This window comes from Taudactylus pleione, unplaced genomic scaffold, assembly GCF_031769625.1.
Source record: "Taudactylus pleione unplaced genomic scaffold, aTauple2 ptg000442l, whole genome shotgun sequence".
NCBI lineage: Eukaryota > Metazoa > Chordata > Amphibia > Anura > Myobatrachidae > Taudactylus > Taudactylus pleione.
The window spans coordinates 2,345,001-2,364,153 of NW_028284844.1; the positions used below are offsets into that span (position 1 = coordinate 2,345,001).

Genomic DNA, 19,153 nt, shown 5'->3' on the forward strand with positions numbered 1-19,153 from the left:
GGAAAATAAATTCCCTAACCCCCGTAATAGTCTTATATTCAATGATTTCACTTCTAATAAGATGTTAAAACTTTAACATATATATATATATGTTATAAAATTATACTATTCCAATTTCAGAAATATTTGTCCCGTATTAATGACAGTGATACTCCGCAGACTGAAAATAACACAGACCTAGGGAAGATATGTCAGTAAAATATCAGATATTAGAGATATATGGCTGCAGCCAATCGCCAGTAAAAGCCACCAGACTCGTCTGTGCGTCCTGCGTTTGTCATTGCGTGAGACAGCCAGCGCTCATTGTCTTGCATTGTGCCGCGACAGTCTCCGGTTTGCACCTGCCATTCATCGCCTCGTTTGGTGACGTGTGTTTATATTTTGCCTGCCTTTGTTTTGTGCCTGTGCTGGTGTGTTTGGGTGGTGTAGTGGTCACAGTGTAACGTTGTGACTCTCTTTTTTTATGAGTAGCTCTTCCATGAGGAGCTGGCCTTACAGTGGGTGGTCTGTAGCGGCATCGTGCGGGAGGCAACCCTACATCAAGCCTGGTTCTTCTTTGAGCTGATGGTGAGTCAAAGTATTGTTTAATATAACATGTGTACAGCTTGCAATGATCTCGTTTTCCTGATGTATGTGGTTTGTAGAATATTATATAGCATTCCCAGAGAGTTGGTAAGCTCAGGTAGTGTCTAAGATGGGTCTTATGTCTCTTTGAGTTTTGATTGGGGATTCTCCCGCCAAGTTCAGATTTTTTCCCGCCAAAAATCGGGACTCGGAAAGTGGCAAAACGTCATCTTTCATGGTCAAACATCATCTTTCATGAACTTTTGTCCAGGAATGATGATGATTGTCCATAAAAGATGACGTGTGGCCTCTTTTTGAGACCCGATTTTTGGCGGGAAAATCCGAACTAATCCGAGCCTGCACATCCCAGTTTTGATTGACTAATTAGCTTAGTTATGTGTATTTGCATAAAGTAAAATCCTAGACAAGTAAAACGTTGTAGCAACAAACCACCTACTTGCCTAATAGAACTGGGCGGCAGATCCCTACATAGACCACGCGCCGCCTTCAGTAAAGGCTTAAACCAGGTTTGAAGACGTACGTTATCAACGCAACTGATAGGAGACTGTTCTGCACTTTCTTCGTCTGCATCAACAACATTCATCACTGTCTGGGAACGCCAATCTTCTCCAGGCTTTTCTGTCCAGGGAAACAATACTTCTATCTATATAATTGTGCTGCCAAAGGCTGTGCGCTGCCAAAGGCCGTGCGGGAATGGCACGCGTCCTTCAGCTCTAATAGTCGTGGAGAGTGTTTTTGTCTTGTTTTTTTTATTTAGGTTTATTTGAGATTTTACAGAAGTAAAATAATTTTGATTTTGATACTTGCGATGATGCAAGTTTAAGACAAACTCTCAATCCAGGTACACGTCACTTGCTGGCACAGTGTGACATGTTTTACGCAAGCCCGCTACTGTAACAGAGAAAGGGGAATAAGGAGTTTTATCAATCATCTTTGATACTTGGGAAAAGTATTAATTATATTCACAGCACTGGGGTCATGGGTTCGATCTCAACTAGTGCCCAATATGTGTGTAGCTTGTATGTCCTCCCCGTTTTCGCGTGGGTTTCCAGGTTTAAGCCATTACTGAAGGTTTGCTACTCCGGTTTCCCAACGCAATTCAAAAACATACTGGTAGCTGAATTGGCTGCTGGCAAAACATGTGGCCAGGAATATAGATTGTGAGTAACTTAATAATTCCTGTAATGCGATGCGAGATATATAAACGTGCCCGGGAAGGTTACGCGTTATATCGTTTTAGTTGATTCTAAACTTGGTGGTTTGTGTTCTCTTGCAGGTGAAAAGCATGGTGCATCATTTGTACTTTGCCGACAAGCTCGATTCCCCTCGGAAGCACCGATTTCCCGAACGGTTCATGGACGATATCACAGCACTAGTTAGCACGATGGCCAATGACATTGTCACTAGATTTCAGAAGGTGGGATATACACAAGGCATTGTGGTTCTGCCCGTGCTACTATGAATTATATATGCTCCAAATTCATAAGGCTGCCATCTATCTGTTAATTATGAACTAGTAATGTCTTCTTCCATGCATGTAGGGTTTGTTAGCCTTTAACTCATTATGTCTTGCTTTGTACAGCTGGAGTTTGTTAGCTATGAACTAGTAATGTCTTGCTTTGTACAGCTGGAGTTTGTTAGCTATGAACTAGTAATGTCTTGCTTTGTACAGCTGGAGTTTGTTAGCTATGAACTAGTAATGTCTCGCTTTGTACAGCTGGAGTTTGTTAGCTATGAACTAGTAATGTTTTGCTTCACGCAAATGGAGTTTATTAGCTATGAACTAGTAATGTCTTGCTTTGTGCAGCTGGAGTTTGTTAGCTATGAACTAGTAATGTCTTGCTTCGTGCAGATGGGGTTTGTTAGCTATGAACTAGTAATGTCTTGCTTCGTGCAGATGGGGTTTGTAGCTTTGAACTAGTAATGTCTTTGTGCAGACGGGGTTTGTTAGCTATGAACTAGTAATGTCTTTGTGCAGATGGGGTTTGTTAGCTATGAACTAGCAATGTCTTTGTGCAGATGGGGTTTGTTAGCTATGAACTAGTAATGTCTTTGTGCAGATGGGGTTTGTTAGCTATGAACTAGTAATGTCTTTGTGCAGATGGGGTTTGTTAGCTATGAACTAGCAATGTCTTTGGGCAGATGGGGTTTGTTAGCTATGAACTAGTAATGTCTTCGTGCAGATGGGGTTATTAGCTATGAACTAGTAATGTCTTTGTGCAGATGGGGTTTGTAGCTATGAACTAGTAATGTCTTGTTTCGTGCAGATGGGGTTTGTAGCTATGAACTAGTAATGTCTTCGTGCAGATGGGGTTCTTGCATGAGCACAACACTAAATGAAAGAGCCAGAACAGTGCAGGTAGTTATGCAAGTTTCCCAGGTGTCAGTGCCTGGAGAATTCAGTCTACCTTGCAGCAGGTGAGATCTCGTTAATAGGAACTTATCAGTTCTGTTACTCCAGCAGATGTTTGCCTGCTTCTAGATAGTGCCAGTATCTAGTTACTAGAGAATACTGTCATTGTCTGGACCTGGGCTTATTGCTAGCAAGTTTTTGTCAGTCTTTATGCATCGATTTACGGTGCCGCCATTACACGTCCATTGTCAGATAGTCCTGTATTGGGTCACTTACTGATAGGAGGTGGTTTGTAGCAATTTAGATGCAAAAATGTTTTTTATTTTGTAATATGGATGTGCTGTAGTCTGTTGGAGAATCCTTCCGTACAGTATTGCCCATGTCTCATACTCCCGCTCATTGTGTTCTATAGTACAACAAAGCTTGATACCACTCACAGCGCAGGTTTCTGCCTGGGACTTTGCAATTATACAGTACCAGTCATTGGGTTGTCTATTCTGTACATTGGAGGGGTTGGATACGGGATGCCGGCGTTAAGGATCCCAGCACTCAGAATCCCGACGCTGGCATCCCGACTGGGTTACCGGTAAGTAGGCTAACCCTAAACCTAACCCCCCCACCCCCCATTCTGAGCCCCGGCATCCCGACCAATCATAACTACATCCCCATTGAGCGGGTTACCTTTAGTTAGCCAGCAGGACAAGACTGGATGTGGGTAGGAGCTAAAGACAAAGTGGATTGCAGGTGTAGCTGTAGTAAATTAGACCCACCCAAGGCTGCGACCTCCGCTCTACGCTTTATGGGACAAGTCCTGGGTCATAAAGACACTGACCTGCTCCCTCCTGATCAGTACCAAACAGAGCAGCACCTCCATTGTACTCTGCCCTAACGTAACCCCTCTCGTTCTTACAGGACACAGAAATGGTGGAGAGACTCAATGTCAGCCTGGCCTTCTTTCTCAATGACCTGTTGTCCGTCATGGACCGGGGAATTGTCTTCAGTCTGGTTAAAGCCTACTTCAAACAGGTAAATATAAAACATTACAATAGCTCCCTTGGTAGGGGTGTTTGACAGAGATCAAAGGGTCTACTATACTTATTGTAATTCTTCAGAAATGATAACTTGTATAAATGACTAAATAACTTGTAGAAATAAGTAGTAGTAGCAGTAGTGCATAGTATCTATCACAGCAATTCTTCACACCATTCTGTATTGATCCATTCTGGAATACAAAGCTCAAGGGAGACTTTACTTTAGTTTTTTTATATTAAAATAGAAGAGCGTGTCCACTTTCACAGTAGTATTTAATGACACAATAATTGTGGCAACTAAGAAATTGAATAAAACTAACCGCTGAATGGGATAGAGAGGAACAATGGTCTCTAAACTGTCCCCTTTCTAACGCGTTTCGCTCCGATAGGAACTTTATCAAAGCTCACAAATGATAAAGTTCCTGTGCAGAACCGAACACCTTAGAGAAATGGGGATACATTGTGATCCTAATCAGTCTAATGCCGTGTATACACTAAATGATATCTCGCCCAGTCCAACCGGATCGGACGAGATATTGGGCACATCGTCTAGTGTGTGTGCCCCCAATGTCACTGGCGATGCCCGTCATCCACGACATCGCATGCAGATCCGATGGGCGTCATTGTGAGCGAGGGCCATGCTGCCGAATGCAACATGGCCCCCGCCGTCGCTGCCTGCATCTGCAAGTGTGTATACACCTGCCGATGCCAGATCCTCTCTGGGTGCCTTCGCTTACAAGGTCGGTACACCCTAGACATCGTTTAGAGTGGACCGCCCATAAGGGTCAGAGGCTGGGATGTCCCATTATCATCTCAGGCTTAACGGACTGTTTAGAATCAATACCCGTCGGTAACCGGTGATATACTCTAAATGAGGGGGCTACCCATAATCCATTGGTATGGAGGGTTCCTATGGGTAGAGGAATTGTACAAATTATCCTGTCCGTGTGGCCTGCAGGTGCCCCAAAGTACATGCGCAATAGTGTAGTCTGATTCCTGCCACTTATACTCACAAGTTATAAATTGCCTCAGGCATACTGATATCTACACAGCGTTCATTCTAGGTCCAGCGCGGGGGAGGCTGGGCACCAGCTGTACAAAAGGCACTTGTCGGCGCACCCTGAAAAATGGGTGTGGTCATTCAAAAAGGGGGCGTATCCTTAAGAAGCGCCCCTTTCACATCACTCTTCGGGGCTTGCCCAGCACTTGCGGAAATGCTGCGCTGCACCAAGCACTCACCTCACTGTGAGTAGATTCCGTGCGCACGCGCACAGAATCTATTCACGGGCGGTGAGCGCTGCACCACAACTTTCCCCCGTGGGACACCACCCGGCAGGCTGTTTCAGCAGGGCGCCGCCATAATGTCAGGACGCATTTTGTTGTTTTGAAATCGGGCAAGGCGTGGCGCCCTGCTAAAACAGCCTGGCGGGAACCCTACCTACTGCATTTAGCAGACAATTTCCTGCCTGATCTGGTGTCATCTGAACATGGGACACCGTGCAGACGGTGCACCGTGGTAGAGTGGCCAGACGGAAGCCACTTCTTAGTAGAAAGCACATGGCAGCCCGCCTGGAGTTTGCCAAAATGCACCTGAAAATTCTCTGGTCGTATGAGACAAAGATTCAACTCTTTGGCGTGAATGCCAGGCGTTCTGTTTGGCGGAAACCAGGCACCACTCATCACCAGGCCAATACCATCACTACAGTGAAGCATGGTGGTGGCAGCATCATGCTGTGGGGATGTTTTTCAGTGGTAGGAACTAGGAGATTAGTCAGGATAGAGGGAAAGATGAATGCAGCAATGTACAGAGATATCCTGGATGAAAACCTGCTCCAGAGCGCTCTTGACCTCAGACTGGGGTGACGGTTCATCTTTCAGCAGGGCAACGACCCTAAGCACACTGCCAAGATATCAAAGGAGAGGCTTCAGGACAACTCTGTGAATGTCCTTGAGTGGCCCAGCCAGAGCCCAGACTTGAATCCGGTTGAACATCTCTGGAGAGATCTGAAAATGGCTGTGCACCGACGCTTCCCATCCAACCTGATGGAGCTTGAGAGGTGGTGCAAAGAGGAATGGGTGAAACTGCCCAAAGTTAGGTGTGCCAAGCTTGTGGCATCATATTCAAAAGGACCTGAGGCTGTAATTGCTGCCAAAGGTGCATCAACAAAGTATTGAGCAAAGGTTGTGAATACTTATGTACATGTGATTTCTTTAGTGTTTTTTTTCTTTTATTAAATTTGCAAAAATCTCAAAAAACCTTTTTACACGTTGTCATTATGGGGTATTGTGTGTAGAATTTTGAGGACAAAAATGAATTTGTTCCATTTTGGAATAAGACTGTAACCTAACAAAATGTGGAAAAAGTGAAGCGCTGTGAATACACTGTATATGCTGGCAATATATGAAATAAAACCAACATTGTATTAGAGATTAGCAACACATTCCAAAGTTTCTTGGAAATATGTAATTAAACATTTCCATACAGATGTGCCTACATACATCTATCCTCCGTGCGCTACAAGTTGCGCCACACATAACGCTGGAGCTCACTGTGACTCGGTGGCGCCGAACGTCTTTGCGTGCATCTTTTTACCTTCAAATACATCTTACTTGCACATCGATGTGAATAGATAGCACAGGCAGCTTCTGCTGATTAAAATGATATGCAGCATACCTATATTCTGTGTGCATTTGTTACTGTATCTGCATGCAAAATGCTACGTCACAGTGTCGGGGCTGTAACACTGTAACGTAGCATTTCACATGCAGATACACCCGCAGTCACACACAGGCATGCTGCATATCATTTTAATCAGCAGAAGCTGCTTGTGCATCCTATTCGCATCACTGTCCAATTAAGACGCATTTAAAGGTAAAGAGAAGTGCGAAAATATGCTTGGCACTACCGAGTCACGCCACCGGCATGGCGCGACTTGGAAGGACTTTTTCTAGTGCCAGAAGGCTAGATGTATGTGGACCCATCTGTAGTCTCCGTTCTCTTGTGCACTGGCTGTTCGAGCACACGGACGTTGATTGATTTAGGACCGAATTCAGTATTGGGGTTACAGGCAGCTATTGACCGTCTGTGTTTCACTGGTTTTGGTGATTCTCAGGTGTCCTTAAAACTGCATCTGTTACCGAATCCGAGCACGCTGGTGTCGCTGAGGCTGGATTTCCTGCGCATTGTCTGCAGCCACGAGCATTACGTCACTCTCAACCTCCCCTGCAGCCTGCTGACCCCACCGTCCTCTCCTTCACCATCCGTGTCTTCTGCAACCTCCCAGGTAGGTGTCGCCACACGGGTCAGATCATAAACTCACTAGTAAAATTGATATGTAATGTATATATTCTTGTATATTTAAATAAACAAAAGCAGAACAAGAATAGCATTGTCGACAAATGGACACCAGGACTCCGCTAAGCAGCGCCATGTACAGTAGTCTTACTCCCCGTATTCCACCGAAATGACATTTTCAAAGCAGGAAATCTTGTCTGAAATGTTATTATTTCTTCATAGTGCACTTTTAATAATGTGGTTGTGTATGTACAGTATGTCATCCGCTCCTGTATTATACTGGTCAGTTACCACGTTTTCAGCTTGTATTATAGCACAGGTTCTCAAACTCTGTCCTCAGGACTCCGAACAGTGCATGTTTTCCAGGTCTCCTCACAGAATCAAAAGTGAAATAATTAGCTCCACCTGTGGATCTTTTAAAATGTGTCAGTAATGACTACACCTGTGCACCTGATGGGTGACCTGGAAAACGTGACCTGTGTGGGGTCCTGAGGACCGAGTTTGAGAACCCCTGTATTATAGTGATTAACCCTTTCTCTGTCATTGAAGTAGAATCTACGTTTAGGTCAGTGGCCATTTATGTAGCGCTTACGTCATTTGTCCCCTGCATCCTAAGATCCGGACGTTGTTACCCGGTGGGTATGCAGTCAGGATGCCGACGGTCTGAATGGCGACCGTCGACATCCCGACTGTCTAATCCCGGCAAGGGTCTAATGGCAGGTGTCGAAATCCCAACGCCTGTCATTTTACCTAGCCAGGAGCCTGACACCCGGCATCCCGATCGAAGGTAAGCCGGGCGTGGACAGCCGCGGGGGGGGGGGAGAGTTAGGTTAGGGGTTCCGGGGGGGATTTAGGGTTAGGCTGGGGGAAGGGGGGGTTAGGGTTTATCCACCCTTGGAGGAGGTTACGGTTAGGCACCCCCTGGGAGACTTAGGGTTAGACTGCGGGGAAGGGGGGGTTAGGGTTTATCCACCCCTGGGGGAGGTTACGGTTAGGCACCCCCTGGGAGACTTAGGGTTAGACTGCGGGGAAGGGGGGTTAGATTTAGGCACTTGGGGGGGAGGTTAGTGTTAGGCACCCCCTAGGGAGGGTTAGGGTTAGAAAGGTTAGCGATACTTACCTTAATTGACAATCGGGATTTTCACCCTTGCGGCCGGCGGTAAATCATACTGATTCCTACCCGGTGATCTGTAAATATCTATTGTGTATCCTGCTGGACACGTTGCCGAAATATGACCAAAGCGACCACGTAGAGGTGATTCTCCCTGTTCGTAGTAATAATGGCGCCCCCTGGTGGCAGCAGGAAACAGCAGTGACCCTATTCACCAGCGTCTCCTGCCGGCGGGCGATGGTCAGAGCCTAGTAAGACCTGGATTATCTCTTCCGCAGTGTTTGTAGGCTGTATTCATTCTGTGACAGCAACTAGGGCAGGATTTCTGAACTCCACGTTTTAAGGATGGTCCATGCTTGAGCACAGGTGAATTTGAGTGCCACCGTCAGTTTGTTTTAACCATCTGGACCCATGCATGGATATCCTTTTAAAACCTGGACTGTAATAGCAAAGTTTAGGAAACTGTGAACTGGGGGGAAGAATTCCACTTGATTGTTACGCTGCTGTTCCCTACAATAATTGAAAATAAAAATGGTAGACTATGATTGAAAAAAAAAAAAATAATCATTTTAACACTTTAAATTGAGTAAACTATATTCAGAAATATATATTCTTGATCAGAGGTTCTCAAACTCTGTCCTCAGGACCCCACACAGTTCACTTTTTCCAGGTCACCCAGCAGGTGCACAGGTGTAGTCATTACTCACTGACACATTTTAAAAGATCCACATGTGGAGTTAATTATCGCACTTGTGATTCTGTGAGGAGACCTGGAAAACATGCACTGTTTGGGGTCCTGAGGACCGAGTTTGAGAACCTGTGTTCTTGATGATGCCGAGTGAAACATGGGGTGTGGGTAGGGTTGCCTGTACTACATATTTGGCACAGGCCCCCCTCCCCCTGTCTGTGAAAGGGTTAATGTTGATGGAACTAATGCAAAAAAATCTAAACCCCAGCAGTGGTGATGGGGGACACAAGACCCCCCTCTATACAGCACCTTACTGTATGTATTTCTTTCTGTCCTGACAGAGTTCTGGCTTTTCAACCAACGTCCAGGACCAGAAGATTGCAAATATGTTTGAACTGTCTGTGCCCTTCCGCCAGCAGCATTACTTGGCAGGGCTGGTGCTGACCGAGCTGGCTGTCATCTTGGATCCGGACGCAGAGGGGTCAGTTACAGGGGGATGGGGGGCGAGAGACCCTCATTCACAGCTGTGGCACCAGATTAATGTGTGTACTGTTTGATGTTTCTAGCGATCAAAGGCTAATGATGAAAGAGAAACTTAAACCATTATGGGGGAGATTTAATAAAGCTCGGAGGGAGATACAACTGCGAGAGTTAAAGCACCAACCAATCGGCTCCCAACTGTCATGTTACAGACTGTGTTTGAAAAATGACAGTTAGGAGCTGATTGGCTGGTGGTTCATCTCTCACAATTTTATTTCTCTCCCAAGTTTTATTACATCTCCCCATAAGGATTTTATTTCCGTAGTGTTGCCTAATGCCTGCGGCTGTATAGGTTAGACGTGGTACAAGGCTATAGGCTATGGAGGGATTTGGGGTGTCGTGCCTGTCTCCCCCTTCGTCTGTCCGGTGTAACTTTCTGGTTCCCCTGCTCGGTCATGCTCCCTGCGGTGTTGAGGTTATCCCACACCAATAATCCAGTGTTATCAGGGAAGGATTACAATTCAGTTTGACAGGAAATAAGGGGATTTATAGTACAAGAAGGGTCCAGCTGCGGTAAGAAGCGCTTGTTACACAGTTACTGATGCCTTGAGACAAAACGTAAAAGCTAGTAGCAGTAGCGACTCCGAATCAGGCTCACCGTCTTCTACAGTAAGTGCCAGCAATTGTTTAGACCGAATTCTGTTTTAGCTTTAATATGGGCGCACAAAACCTATAGCGGCAGCTTTCAGATTAGAAGATACATTTAGAAACCGATGCTCACATAATCCTACCTCTTGTAATGTGATCAGTTTACGCTGGTAAAGGTCCATTTAAAGCAGAGGTGGGGAATCTTTTTTCTGCCGAGGGCCATTTTGATATATGTAACATTATTCGTAGGCCTGGTGCAGACCACGCCCCCTCCGTGTAAAGTCACACGGGGGCGGGGCCACAATAGCCAGTGAATACAGCAATGCCCGGATCATACTGAGGATGCTCCGGGGAGCTGTAAGGGCAGCGGTGTGATCATCTGAAGCGTCCTAAGGATGCTCCAGGCGGCACTGCTGCATACAGGTTCTGGCTGCAGGGCGACATTCTAGGCACCCTTATAGCCAGAAGAGGTTAGCAGATAAAAGCTCAAAGGGCCAGACCAAATGGTTTTGGGGGGCTTTATATGGCCTGAGGTTCCCCATCCCTTATTTAAGGTGTGTGTGCGGGAGGTGGGGGGGGTGACTCCTATGATGGCTGCTATAATTGATCCTGATGCTGGATCGCATCTTATACTAATGTAACCATCAATAGAGGTGTGCAGAGCTCAGGCTCGCTGCTGCCCCCTTTGGTTTAAAAATAGGAAGAGCAGCAGCGTTGCACACACCGTAAGCAGTAGAGTCACCTAACCTTCCCGTCATGGGGATGGTGTCACTATGGTGAAACGCGGCTTTACCAGTAGGGATTTCAATTAGGGATGCATGAAGGAAGTAGTGGATGCGGGGTAACCTATATGTTGAAGGGAGGTCAACTAAAAAAAAGATTCATGTATATATGTAGTGTTCAGTCTAGCACCCTGCACCTGTCACAGCCCGTGCAGTTCCGCTTTCCTGCCTGGGGTGTCGCTCTCTGCTCTGCTGCTTCTAGTACGCTCTGGTCTGTATCTCTGCCGTTTGTTCTATCAGCTCAGTGAGCTAGAAGCACCAGAGCAGTGAGCGACACCCCAGGTAGGTGAGAGGAACTGCGTAACTTTCATGCTCCTTTAACATATACAATGAAGGTGTAGGGAGAGTCGCAAATAATTAGAATAATAATAAATAATTAGAAATAAAATGATGTTTCACATAGGTTTGTGCCTCTCGCCTCTGACATCTGTTCCTTGCACAGCAGACTTAGTACAAATGAGGCAATAATTGTCTATAAAGTGGAAAATAGCCAGGAGTGTCTGGTACTCGGACCTTGATATATACATTGTGAGGTTAACTTAGAACGTCTAGTTATTTAAATGTCCTTTAGTGCTTAGTTAGACAGCAGTATTTGCTCTGCTGGTGATAACTAACTGTGGTTACAAAACTCCCCTCTCAGGCTGTTTGGATTGCATAAGAAGGTGATCAATATGGTACACAACTTGCTATCTACTCACGATTCCGATCCTCGCTACGCTGATCCCGAGGTAAAAGCCCGCGTGGCCATGCTGTACCTTCCTGTGATTGGCATTGTCATGGAGACCGTCCCACAGCTGTACGATTTTACAGGTACCTCGTCGGGTCATTGACACACGTGTTCCCAGGCCCTAAAGCAGAATCATTTCATGATATGTGTATAAATATTTATTAGTTACTCTTAAACGTCTCCTAATTAATCCATTCTCTTTGATTACCCTTCAGTTTGGGACTTAATAGCTCCGTAGTTTTTGCGTGCCCAAACATTCCTCATTAAACACATTCATCATCACTACACCGTTTCTCTCGTTTCACATATCTCCTTTCCCAAATAGAGTGTAAGCTCCTCTGAGCTCTGTCTTACTGCTTTATATCTTCTCATTGCCGTGTCGAGCTGTACTTGGGAGCGCAAAATATCGACATTTATATTCCTAAACTTAAATAAAACGGCGTTCTATCCCGAGGAGAAGACATGGGATTAATAATATATTTGTAAGGACAGAGGAATAAACATCTGTGTTAAAGAGCTTACTGTCTAATTGAAGTTGCATGCGTGATACCAAGATACTGTATGTTGAGACACCACTTGAGTAAGGACAGCACGGTTTGGGTAGCGGTTAGCATTGCTCTCTCACAGCACTAAGTCATAAGTTTAATTCACAGAAAGGGCCTATCTGTGAGGAGTTTGTATGTTTTCCCGCACTCATACTGGTAGGATTATTGGCTCCTGAAGAAAAACAAATGAACCCTAGTGTGTGTGTCCATGTGATGGGGTATATAGATTGTAAGCTCCACAGGGGCAGGGCCTAAAATACTCTATGTAAAGCGCTGTGTAATATATGTGCATTATATAAGTATGCCAGCAATATGGATATCAGCTTCAGGAAGACATTGCCTGCAGCACATGTGTTATTTACTCATCCAGTGCCTACATATTCCACAGCACTGTACAATATGTAAGACTGAGGGACTGATTCAGACCCGCTCGCGAGCGGTTCGATGTTTGGTCACTGCGCATGCGCACGCCGGAGCCGGCTCCGAAGTGCGCATGCGCGAGACCCGGCTAGCGACGGGCGCACCATCGCTCCGGGTCTCGCACCAGAAGGGGGCAGCTGTCGATTTTGATTGACAGCTGGCCCCGTTTTGGAGGCGGGCCGGGGGGTGGTTTGCCAAACAGAGGCGTTCCCGAAGGAACGCCTGCCGTTTGGGGGCAGCCCCACTGACATCACGAGTGATGTCAGTGGTGAGCTTCCGGCTCTATTAGAGCTGAAAGCTCACTGGGGCTTGCGGGAACAAGACCCTACCACAAGGGTCTCGTCGCAAGCCCCGATGGTCGAGACCATCGCGACCATCATCTGGCCACTCGCAATAGCTGTGGTTGGTCACCCACAGCTATGCGAGCGTCCATGAGGCTGCACACAAAAAAAACAAAACGCCCTGTTTCAGAGAAAGCGCTTTTTCAGAGCGCGCAGCTCTGAATCAGGCCCTGAGGCCCGGGGGCCCTGTGCTGTCCTTTCTCCACCAGGGATTTAGGGGGGGTGTTGTATCAAGCAGTGAAAAGAGTGAAGTTGCCCAAAGTAACCAATCCGTTCACAGCCATCATTTATGTAGTACAGTCTATAAAATGTTAGGTAGAAGCTGATTGGTTGCTATGGGCAACTTCACTGTTTTCAATGCTTGATACATCTCCCCCTTAGGAGTATATTTACTGAAGTGCAGGTTTACAGAAGTGGAGTTATTGCCAATACCAACCAATCAGATTCTACTTATCTAGCACCTTCTATAAGATAACAGCTAGAATCTGATTGGTTGCTATGGGCAACATCTCCACTTCTATACACCCGCACTTTAGTAAATATACCCCTTAGTTTCTGTCTTTAGTTCCGACCATATATTGCAGGGGTGGCCAGACTTTTGGACTCTGTGGGGTATATTTACTAAAGTGAGAGTTTTCAGAAGTGGACAATCAGATTCCAGCTATTATCTTCTAGATGGTGCTAGATAAATGTTAAGTAGAATCTGATTGGGCAACATCTCCACTTCTAAAAACTCTCACTTTAGTAAGTATACCCCTGTGATCTACTTTTAAAACTAAAAAACCTTTTGTGATCTACTGAGCTTGAAAAAGGGGGCGTGGTATGCAAAAAAGGGGCGTGACCTTGCATCAAGGGGAGTGGGGTCTGTTCTACTGAAATCATACATGGTATCCCCGATTTCAAATTACGCCACACAGCAGCACAATCTTATACACATTACACCACCATAGTGGTGTCCCTTATTCACGTTACGACACGCAGTAGTGCCTCTTCTACACAATGCCCACAGTAGTGACCCTTATGCAATGCCCCCAGTAGTTGTGCCTCTCATGCAATGCCCTCTGCAGTTGTGCCGCTTATGCAATGCCCCCTGTATTAGTGCACCTTATGCAATGCCCCCTGTAGCTGTTCCCATTATGCAATGCCCCCAGTAGTTGTGCCCCTTCTACAATGCTTCCTGTAGCCGTGCCACCTAAAGTAGTGCCCCCGGTACTAGCTCCCCCCCCCAGTGCAGAACAGCCCGTCCACAACCTTGTGAAGAAACTTACCTGCCTTCACACTGGCACCGCTCCACGCCGTCAGGGCTCCCGCGTCCCGCCGTCGCTGGCGCTGCTTGCTGGATCTAACAGGATCCAGCAGGCGTGCACGCACTGCTTCACTGGGAACGCTGGACTCTGAAGGGATCAGCAGCCAGCGTTCCCAGTTGCTGCGATTAAGTTGGTTGTATTGCATAGTGATAGAATGCGTTCATGTACACTGCGATAACATGATTATACCAGCACTAACTGTGGTTTACTTATAGCCGCAGCACCTGGTACACTTTATACAGGCAGTGCCGCCATATGGTAATACCAGCATTGCCAATGTATTGGATAGAGCGGTAGTACCCGGCTGATTGGCTGCCGGGCCCTCACACTTGGTGTATGAGAGGTTGTGATGCAGCTTAGCTGTCATGAACCAGTGAATAAAACGAAGGATGAAAGGACGGTCATCTTTTCACAGAATCCCTCAACCAGCGAGGAAGACCTAATTGCGCAGCAGCGGACGATCATGACGGTGATGGCGGGAATATGATCAGTCAGACCGTCGCCATGGCAATCGCTGGGACGTCCGTTCCGCAGCTTACAAGACCAAGCAGCATTTTACTGACCGCACAAGTAAGTTCTGCACATCGGCGCCATTAAGGACCTGGGGTTCTATTAAGTTTTCCAACATATACGATTTCCTCTTGAGAACTGAGGGAAACCGTGATGGTCATTGACAGTCTGTAGCCAGATCCTGCCGACTCAGGATAATGAATTAGCATGTCAGTCATTAGGGATTACTTTTCGTGTGTCTCTAACGATCTTGTTCTTTTTCAGCCTTCCCGGCTGCATTCAACGTTTTCAGCCGAATCCAGCCGCAGCCTGTTGATTTGTCTCCTGTGGGTGCTAAAGAACGCTGACGAAATTGTCCTGCAGAAATGGTTCACCGACCTCTCCATCCTGCAGCTAAATCGTCTGCTGGACCTGCTGTACCTCTGCGTCTCCTGCTTTGAGTATAAAGTAGGTCATTAAGGGGCATCAATGTGTATTCGTCCCTTTAACTGGTTCTCTCTGTATCGTACGGCTGATCAAGACCAGTCTCAAATCGTCGATTTCGTCTCTGCCAGGGCAAGAAGGTTTTCGAGCGGATGAACAGCTTGACGTTCAAGAAATCCAAAGACATGAGGGCCAAACTGGAGGAGGCCATTCTAGGGAGCATTGGCGCCAGGCAGGAGATGGTCAGAAGAAGCAGAGGTCAGCTTGGTAGGTCTCTCTAGACCACAGCTGTAAAGGTTTATGTTTCGTGGGCCGAAACTTCTTACATGTGATTAACATTAAAAGAATTATCTGTCTCTGAAGACTTAGCTAGGTACACAGTATACGATATATATTAGCCAATTTTGCGATCCGCCATAGATCACACTGACCATCATATTGTCTGTACCCCTCTATTCATCGCTTCATGAATTGTGTGGTTGCATCTTCCCATCTGTTGTGCTGCACAGGCAGATGGGACGGTGCAACGCGGTGCGGTAACATTCATCCCGACACCTGTCGTAATCCCAGCACCAGAATCCCGAAGGGAAGTAGTGGGTTTAGAGGGAGGGTTAGGGTTAGGCACTAGGGGGAGGGTTAGGGTTAGGCACTAGGGGGAGGGTTAGGCACTAGGGGGAGGGTTAGGGTTAAGCACTAGTGGGGGGGGGTGTTAGGGTTAAGCACTAGGGGGTTAGGGTTAGGCATTAGGGGGAGGGTTAGGGTTAGGCACTAGGGGGGGGTGTTAGGGTTAGGCACTAGGGGGTTAGGGTTAGGCACTTAGGGGGTTAGGCACTAGGGGGAGGGTTAGGCACTAGGGGGAGGGTTAGGGTTAGGCACTAGGGGGAGGGTTAGGGTTAGGCACTACGGGGAGGGTTAGGCACTACGGGGAGGGTTAGGCACAGGCACTACGGGGAGGGTTAGGCACTACGGGGAGGGTTAGGGTTAGGCACTATGGGGAGGGTTATGCACTAGGGGGAGGGTTAGGGTTAGGCACTAGGGGGTTAGGGTTAGGCACTAGGGAGAGGGTTAGGGTTAGGCACTAGGGAGAGGGTTAGGCACTAGGGGGAGGGTTAGGGTTAGGCATTAGGGGGAGGGTTAGGCACTACGGGGAGGGTTAGGGTTAGGCACTACGGGGAGGGTTAGGGTTAGGCACTACGGGGAGGGTTATGCACTTGGGGGAGGGTTGGGGTTAGGCACTACGGGGAGGGTTGGGGTTAGGCACTACGGGGAGGGTTAGGCACTAGGGGGGTGGTTAGGGTTAGGCACTAGGGGGAGGGTTAGGCACTAGGGAGGAGTGTTAGGGTTAGGAACTAGGGGTAGGGTTAGGTTTAGACACTAAGGGGAAGGTTAGGTACTAAGGGGAGGGTTAGACACTAAGGGGGGGAGGTTTAGGGTGCAGGGAGGGGGGGGTTTGGTTCAGCCACTAGGGGGGAGGTTAGGGGTAGGGAGAGGGGAGGGTTAGGTTACATACAGACAGGTATCAGTAACATAACCCTGTCGGGATGCCGGCTTCAGGATTTTGACCGCCGGCATCCAGTACCCATCCCAATTACATCATATCGGACTGTCACAAGATCACCAGGTCGTTCCAAGTGTGTACCCAGCTTTAGACTTAGGCAAGAAAAAGGGTTGATTTTCTTAAAAACAAAAACACTAAAAACACATGGGTCTGACTAGTTCCGATGGTTAGAAACACTCACTAGCATTATGTATTTAACATTATTAGCAGGTGAAGAATCTTTCCCCTTAGTAAGAAGGGATTATATGCAGTCCTTTACATTCCCCCCGCCTGTCTGACGTCAATATGACGATCGCATTTTACCGGCAGATGGAGCTTTTTGCGCTGAGAATTTCACTCCCTGAATTAGCGTAAAATTGACCCTTTAAATATAAAATTGACCCTTTAAATGTCTGTTGAGTTTAATTTAGGGTGAAGAAAGGTTAAGGTTAGGGTGAGGAAGGGTGTGCACTTATTGTCATAGACCCCTTAGTTTCGCCATGCCGATACATCGGACGTCCCCGGTGCTCCCTGCCACATCCTCAGGGTTAGGGTAAGGAAAGGTGTGCACTTATTGTCATAGACCCCTTAGTTTCGCCATGCCGGTACATCGGTCGTCACCGGTGCTCCCTGCCACATCCTCAGGGTTAGGGTAAGGAAAGGTGTGCACTTATTGTCATAGACCCCTTAGTGTCGCCATGCCGGTACATCGGACGTCCCCGGTGCTCCCTGCCACATCCACAGGGTTAGGGTGAGGAAAGGTGTGCACTTATTGTCATAGACCTCTTAGTGTCGCCATGCCGGTACATCGGACGTCCCCTGTGCTCCCTGCCACATCCTCACGGTTAGGGGTAGGGTGAGGAAAGGTGTGCACTTATTGTCATAGACCTCTTAGTTTCACCATGCCGGTACATTGGACATCCCCGATGCTCCCTGCCACATCCTCAGGGTTAGGGTGAAGAAAGGTGTGCACTTATTGTCATAGACCTTTATTGTCGCCATGCCGGTACATCGGACGTCCCCGGTGCTCCCTGCCACATCCTCAGGGTTAGGGTGAGGAAAGGTGTGCACTTATTGTCATAGAGCTCTTAGTTTCGCCATGCCGGTACATCGGACGTCCCTGGTGCTCCCCGCCACATCCTCAGGGTTAGGGTGAGGAATGGTGTCCACTTATTGTCATAGACCCCTTAGTTTCGCCATGCCGGTACATCGGACGTCCCCTGTGCTCCCTGCCACATCCTCAGGGTTAGGGTGAGGAAAGGTGTGCACTTATTGTCATAGACCCCTTAGTTTCGCCATGCCGGTACATTGGACGTCCCCCGGTGCTCCCTGCCACATCCTCAGGTTAGGAATGAGACAAGGGGCAGTGTTGCTGCGTTTGTTGTCTCATCAGTAATGCCCTGCATAGGACACAGTGCGCTTCCATTCCAGACAGGAATACTGAAGAAAAACCTTCTTTTCCATCAGTGCCCCTGTAATAATGAGTGGGAGGAATAAGGGGAGTGAGACAGAGAGATCGGTAAAGAACTCCAGCTGCCCATTGGCCTCATATTGGACTTATAGCATAAGTGGTTATTTAATATTAACTTCCTAGGTAGAATTACCATTATATTGACTGACACTGACGAGTCCTCATGCTCCTGGTTGTGGCTGAGGGTATATGAGGAATGGCGGGGCCCAGGAGAAGCTGCTGTTGGAGCAGAACCCGGGGGCTCCGGCTGGGGGCCACCAATGGAAAATATTTCTTATGTGTTTGTGCGGAATTAAAAGTAATTTCAATCTCTGAGATGTTTGTACAGTTACTACAGGTTTTCTCTTCTATTTCTGCCAAATCTGCTCTGTGCACCCTTAGTCCTCCTGCCCTTTTTAGCTTTGCACGTTCTATAGTTGCGGCTTCAGTCCCCAAGTAACCCCTCAGCAGGTCATGTTTTCATGATTTCTCTCTGTGGAAACAGGTGGGTAGAATAACTGACCTTGCAAAATAGATGAACTCACCTGTGCATGAGTAAAGATATCCCGAAAACATGACCTGGTGAAGCATTTGAGGCCTGGAACAGAAGAGACCCTGCTTGACGGATCAGCCCGTGACATTTTCCAGTGGTAAATATTGAGAAACTCACTTCCAACCATGGGGAAAATTTAATTTGGATAAAAGTGGTTGCGTTTCATTTTCATCTTCCCTTTGGAATTGGTGATGTTGCTATTGCTGTTTATGAGGATAATTAATTTTTCTACTTTGTATGCCTGCAATAATATAGGAGATCTGTACTGCGCATATGGGTAGTACACCTGGGCTCTCAGTCATGTTTTACTCCTCTATGGCCACTAGGGGCATTGTTTCACTAGAAGAGGGAGATCATTTCATTACCT

At 47.1% G+C, this 19,153-nt stretch overlaps 1 protein-coding gene across 12 annotated transcripts in view; it reads left to right on the forward strand.

Annotated features, from left to right (window-relative positions):
* Positions 1 to 19,153, forward strand: part of DOCK7 (dedicator of cytokinesis 7) — a 219,732-nt gene that overhangs the window by 133,264 nt on the left and 67,315 nt on the right. For all 12 annotated transcript variants that reach the window (XM_088447846.1, XM_088447849.1, XM_088447847.1 and 9 more), the window contains 9 exons: positions 472 to 567; positions 1,862 to 2,002; positions 3,851 to 3,964; positions 7,083 to 7,253; positions 9,405 to 9,544; positions 11,614 to 11,783; positions 14,729 to 14,883; positions 15,088 to 15,270; positions 15,378 to 15,513. In XM_088447846.1, coding sequence (XP_088303972.1) covers positions 472 to 567; positions 1,862 to 2,002; positions 3,851 to 3,964; positions 7,083 to 7,253; positions 9,405 to 9,544; positions 11,614 to 11,783; positions 14,729 to 14,883; positions 15,088 to 15,270; positions 15,378 to 15,513 — 1,306 coding nt within the window. The remainder of the gene's footprint in view (positions 1 to 471; positions 568 to 1,861; positions 2,003 to 3,850; positions 3,965 to 7,082; positions 7,254 to 9,404; positions 9,545 to 11,613; positions 11,784 to 14,728; positions 14,884 to 15,087; positions 15,271 to 15,377; positions 15,514 to 19,153) is intronic.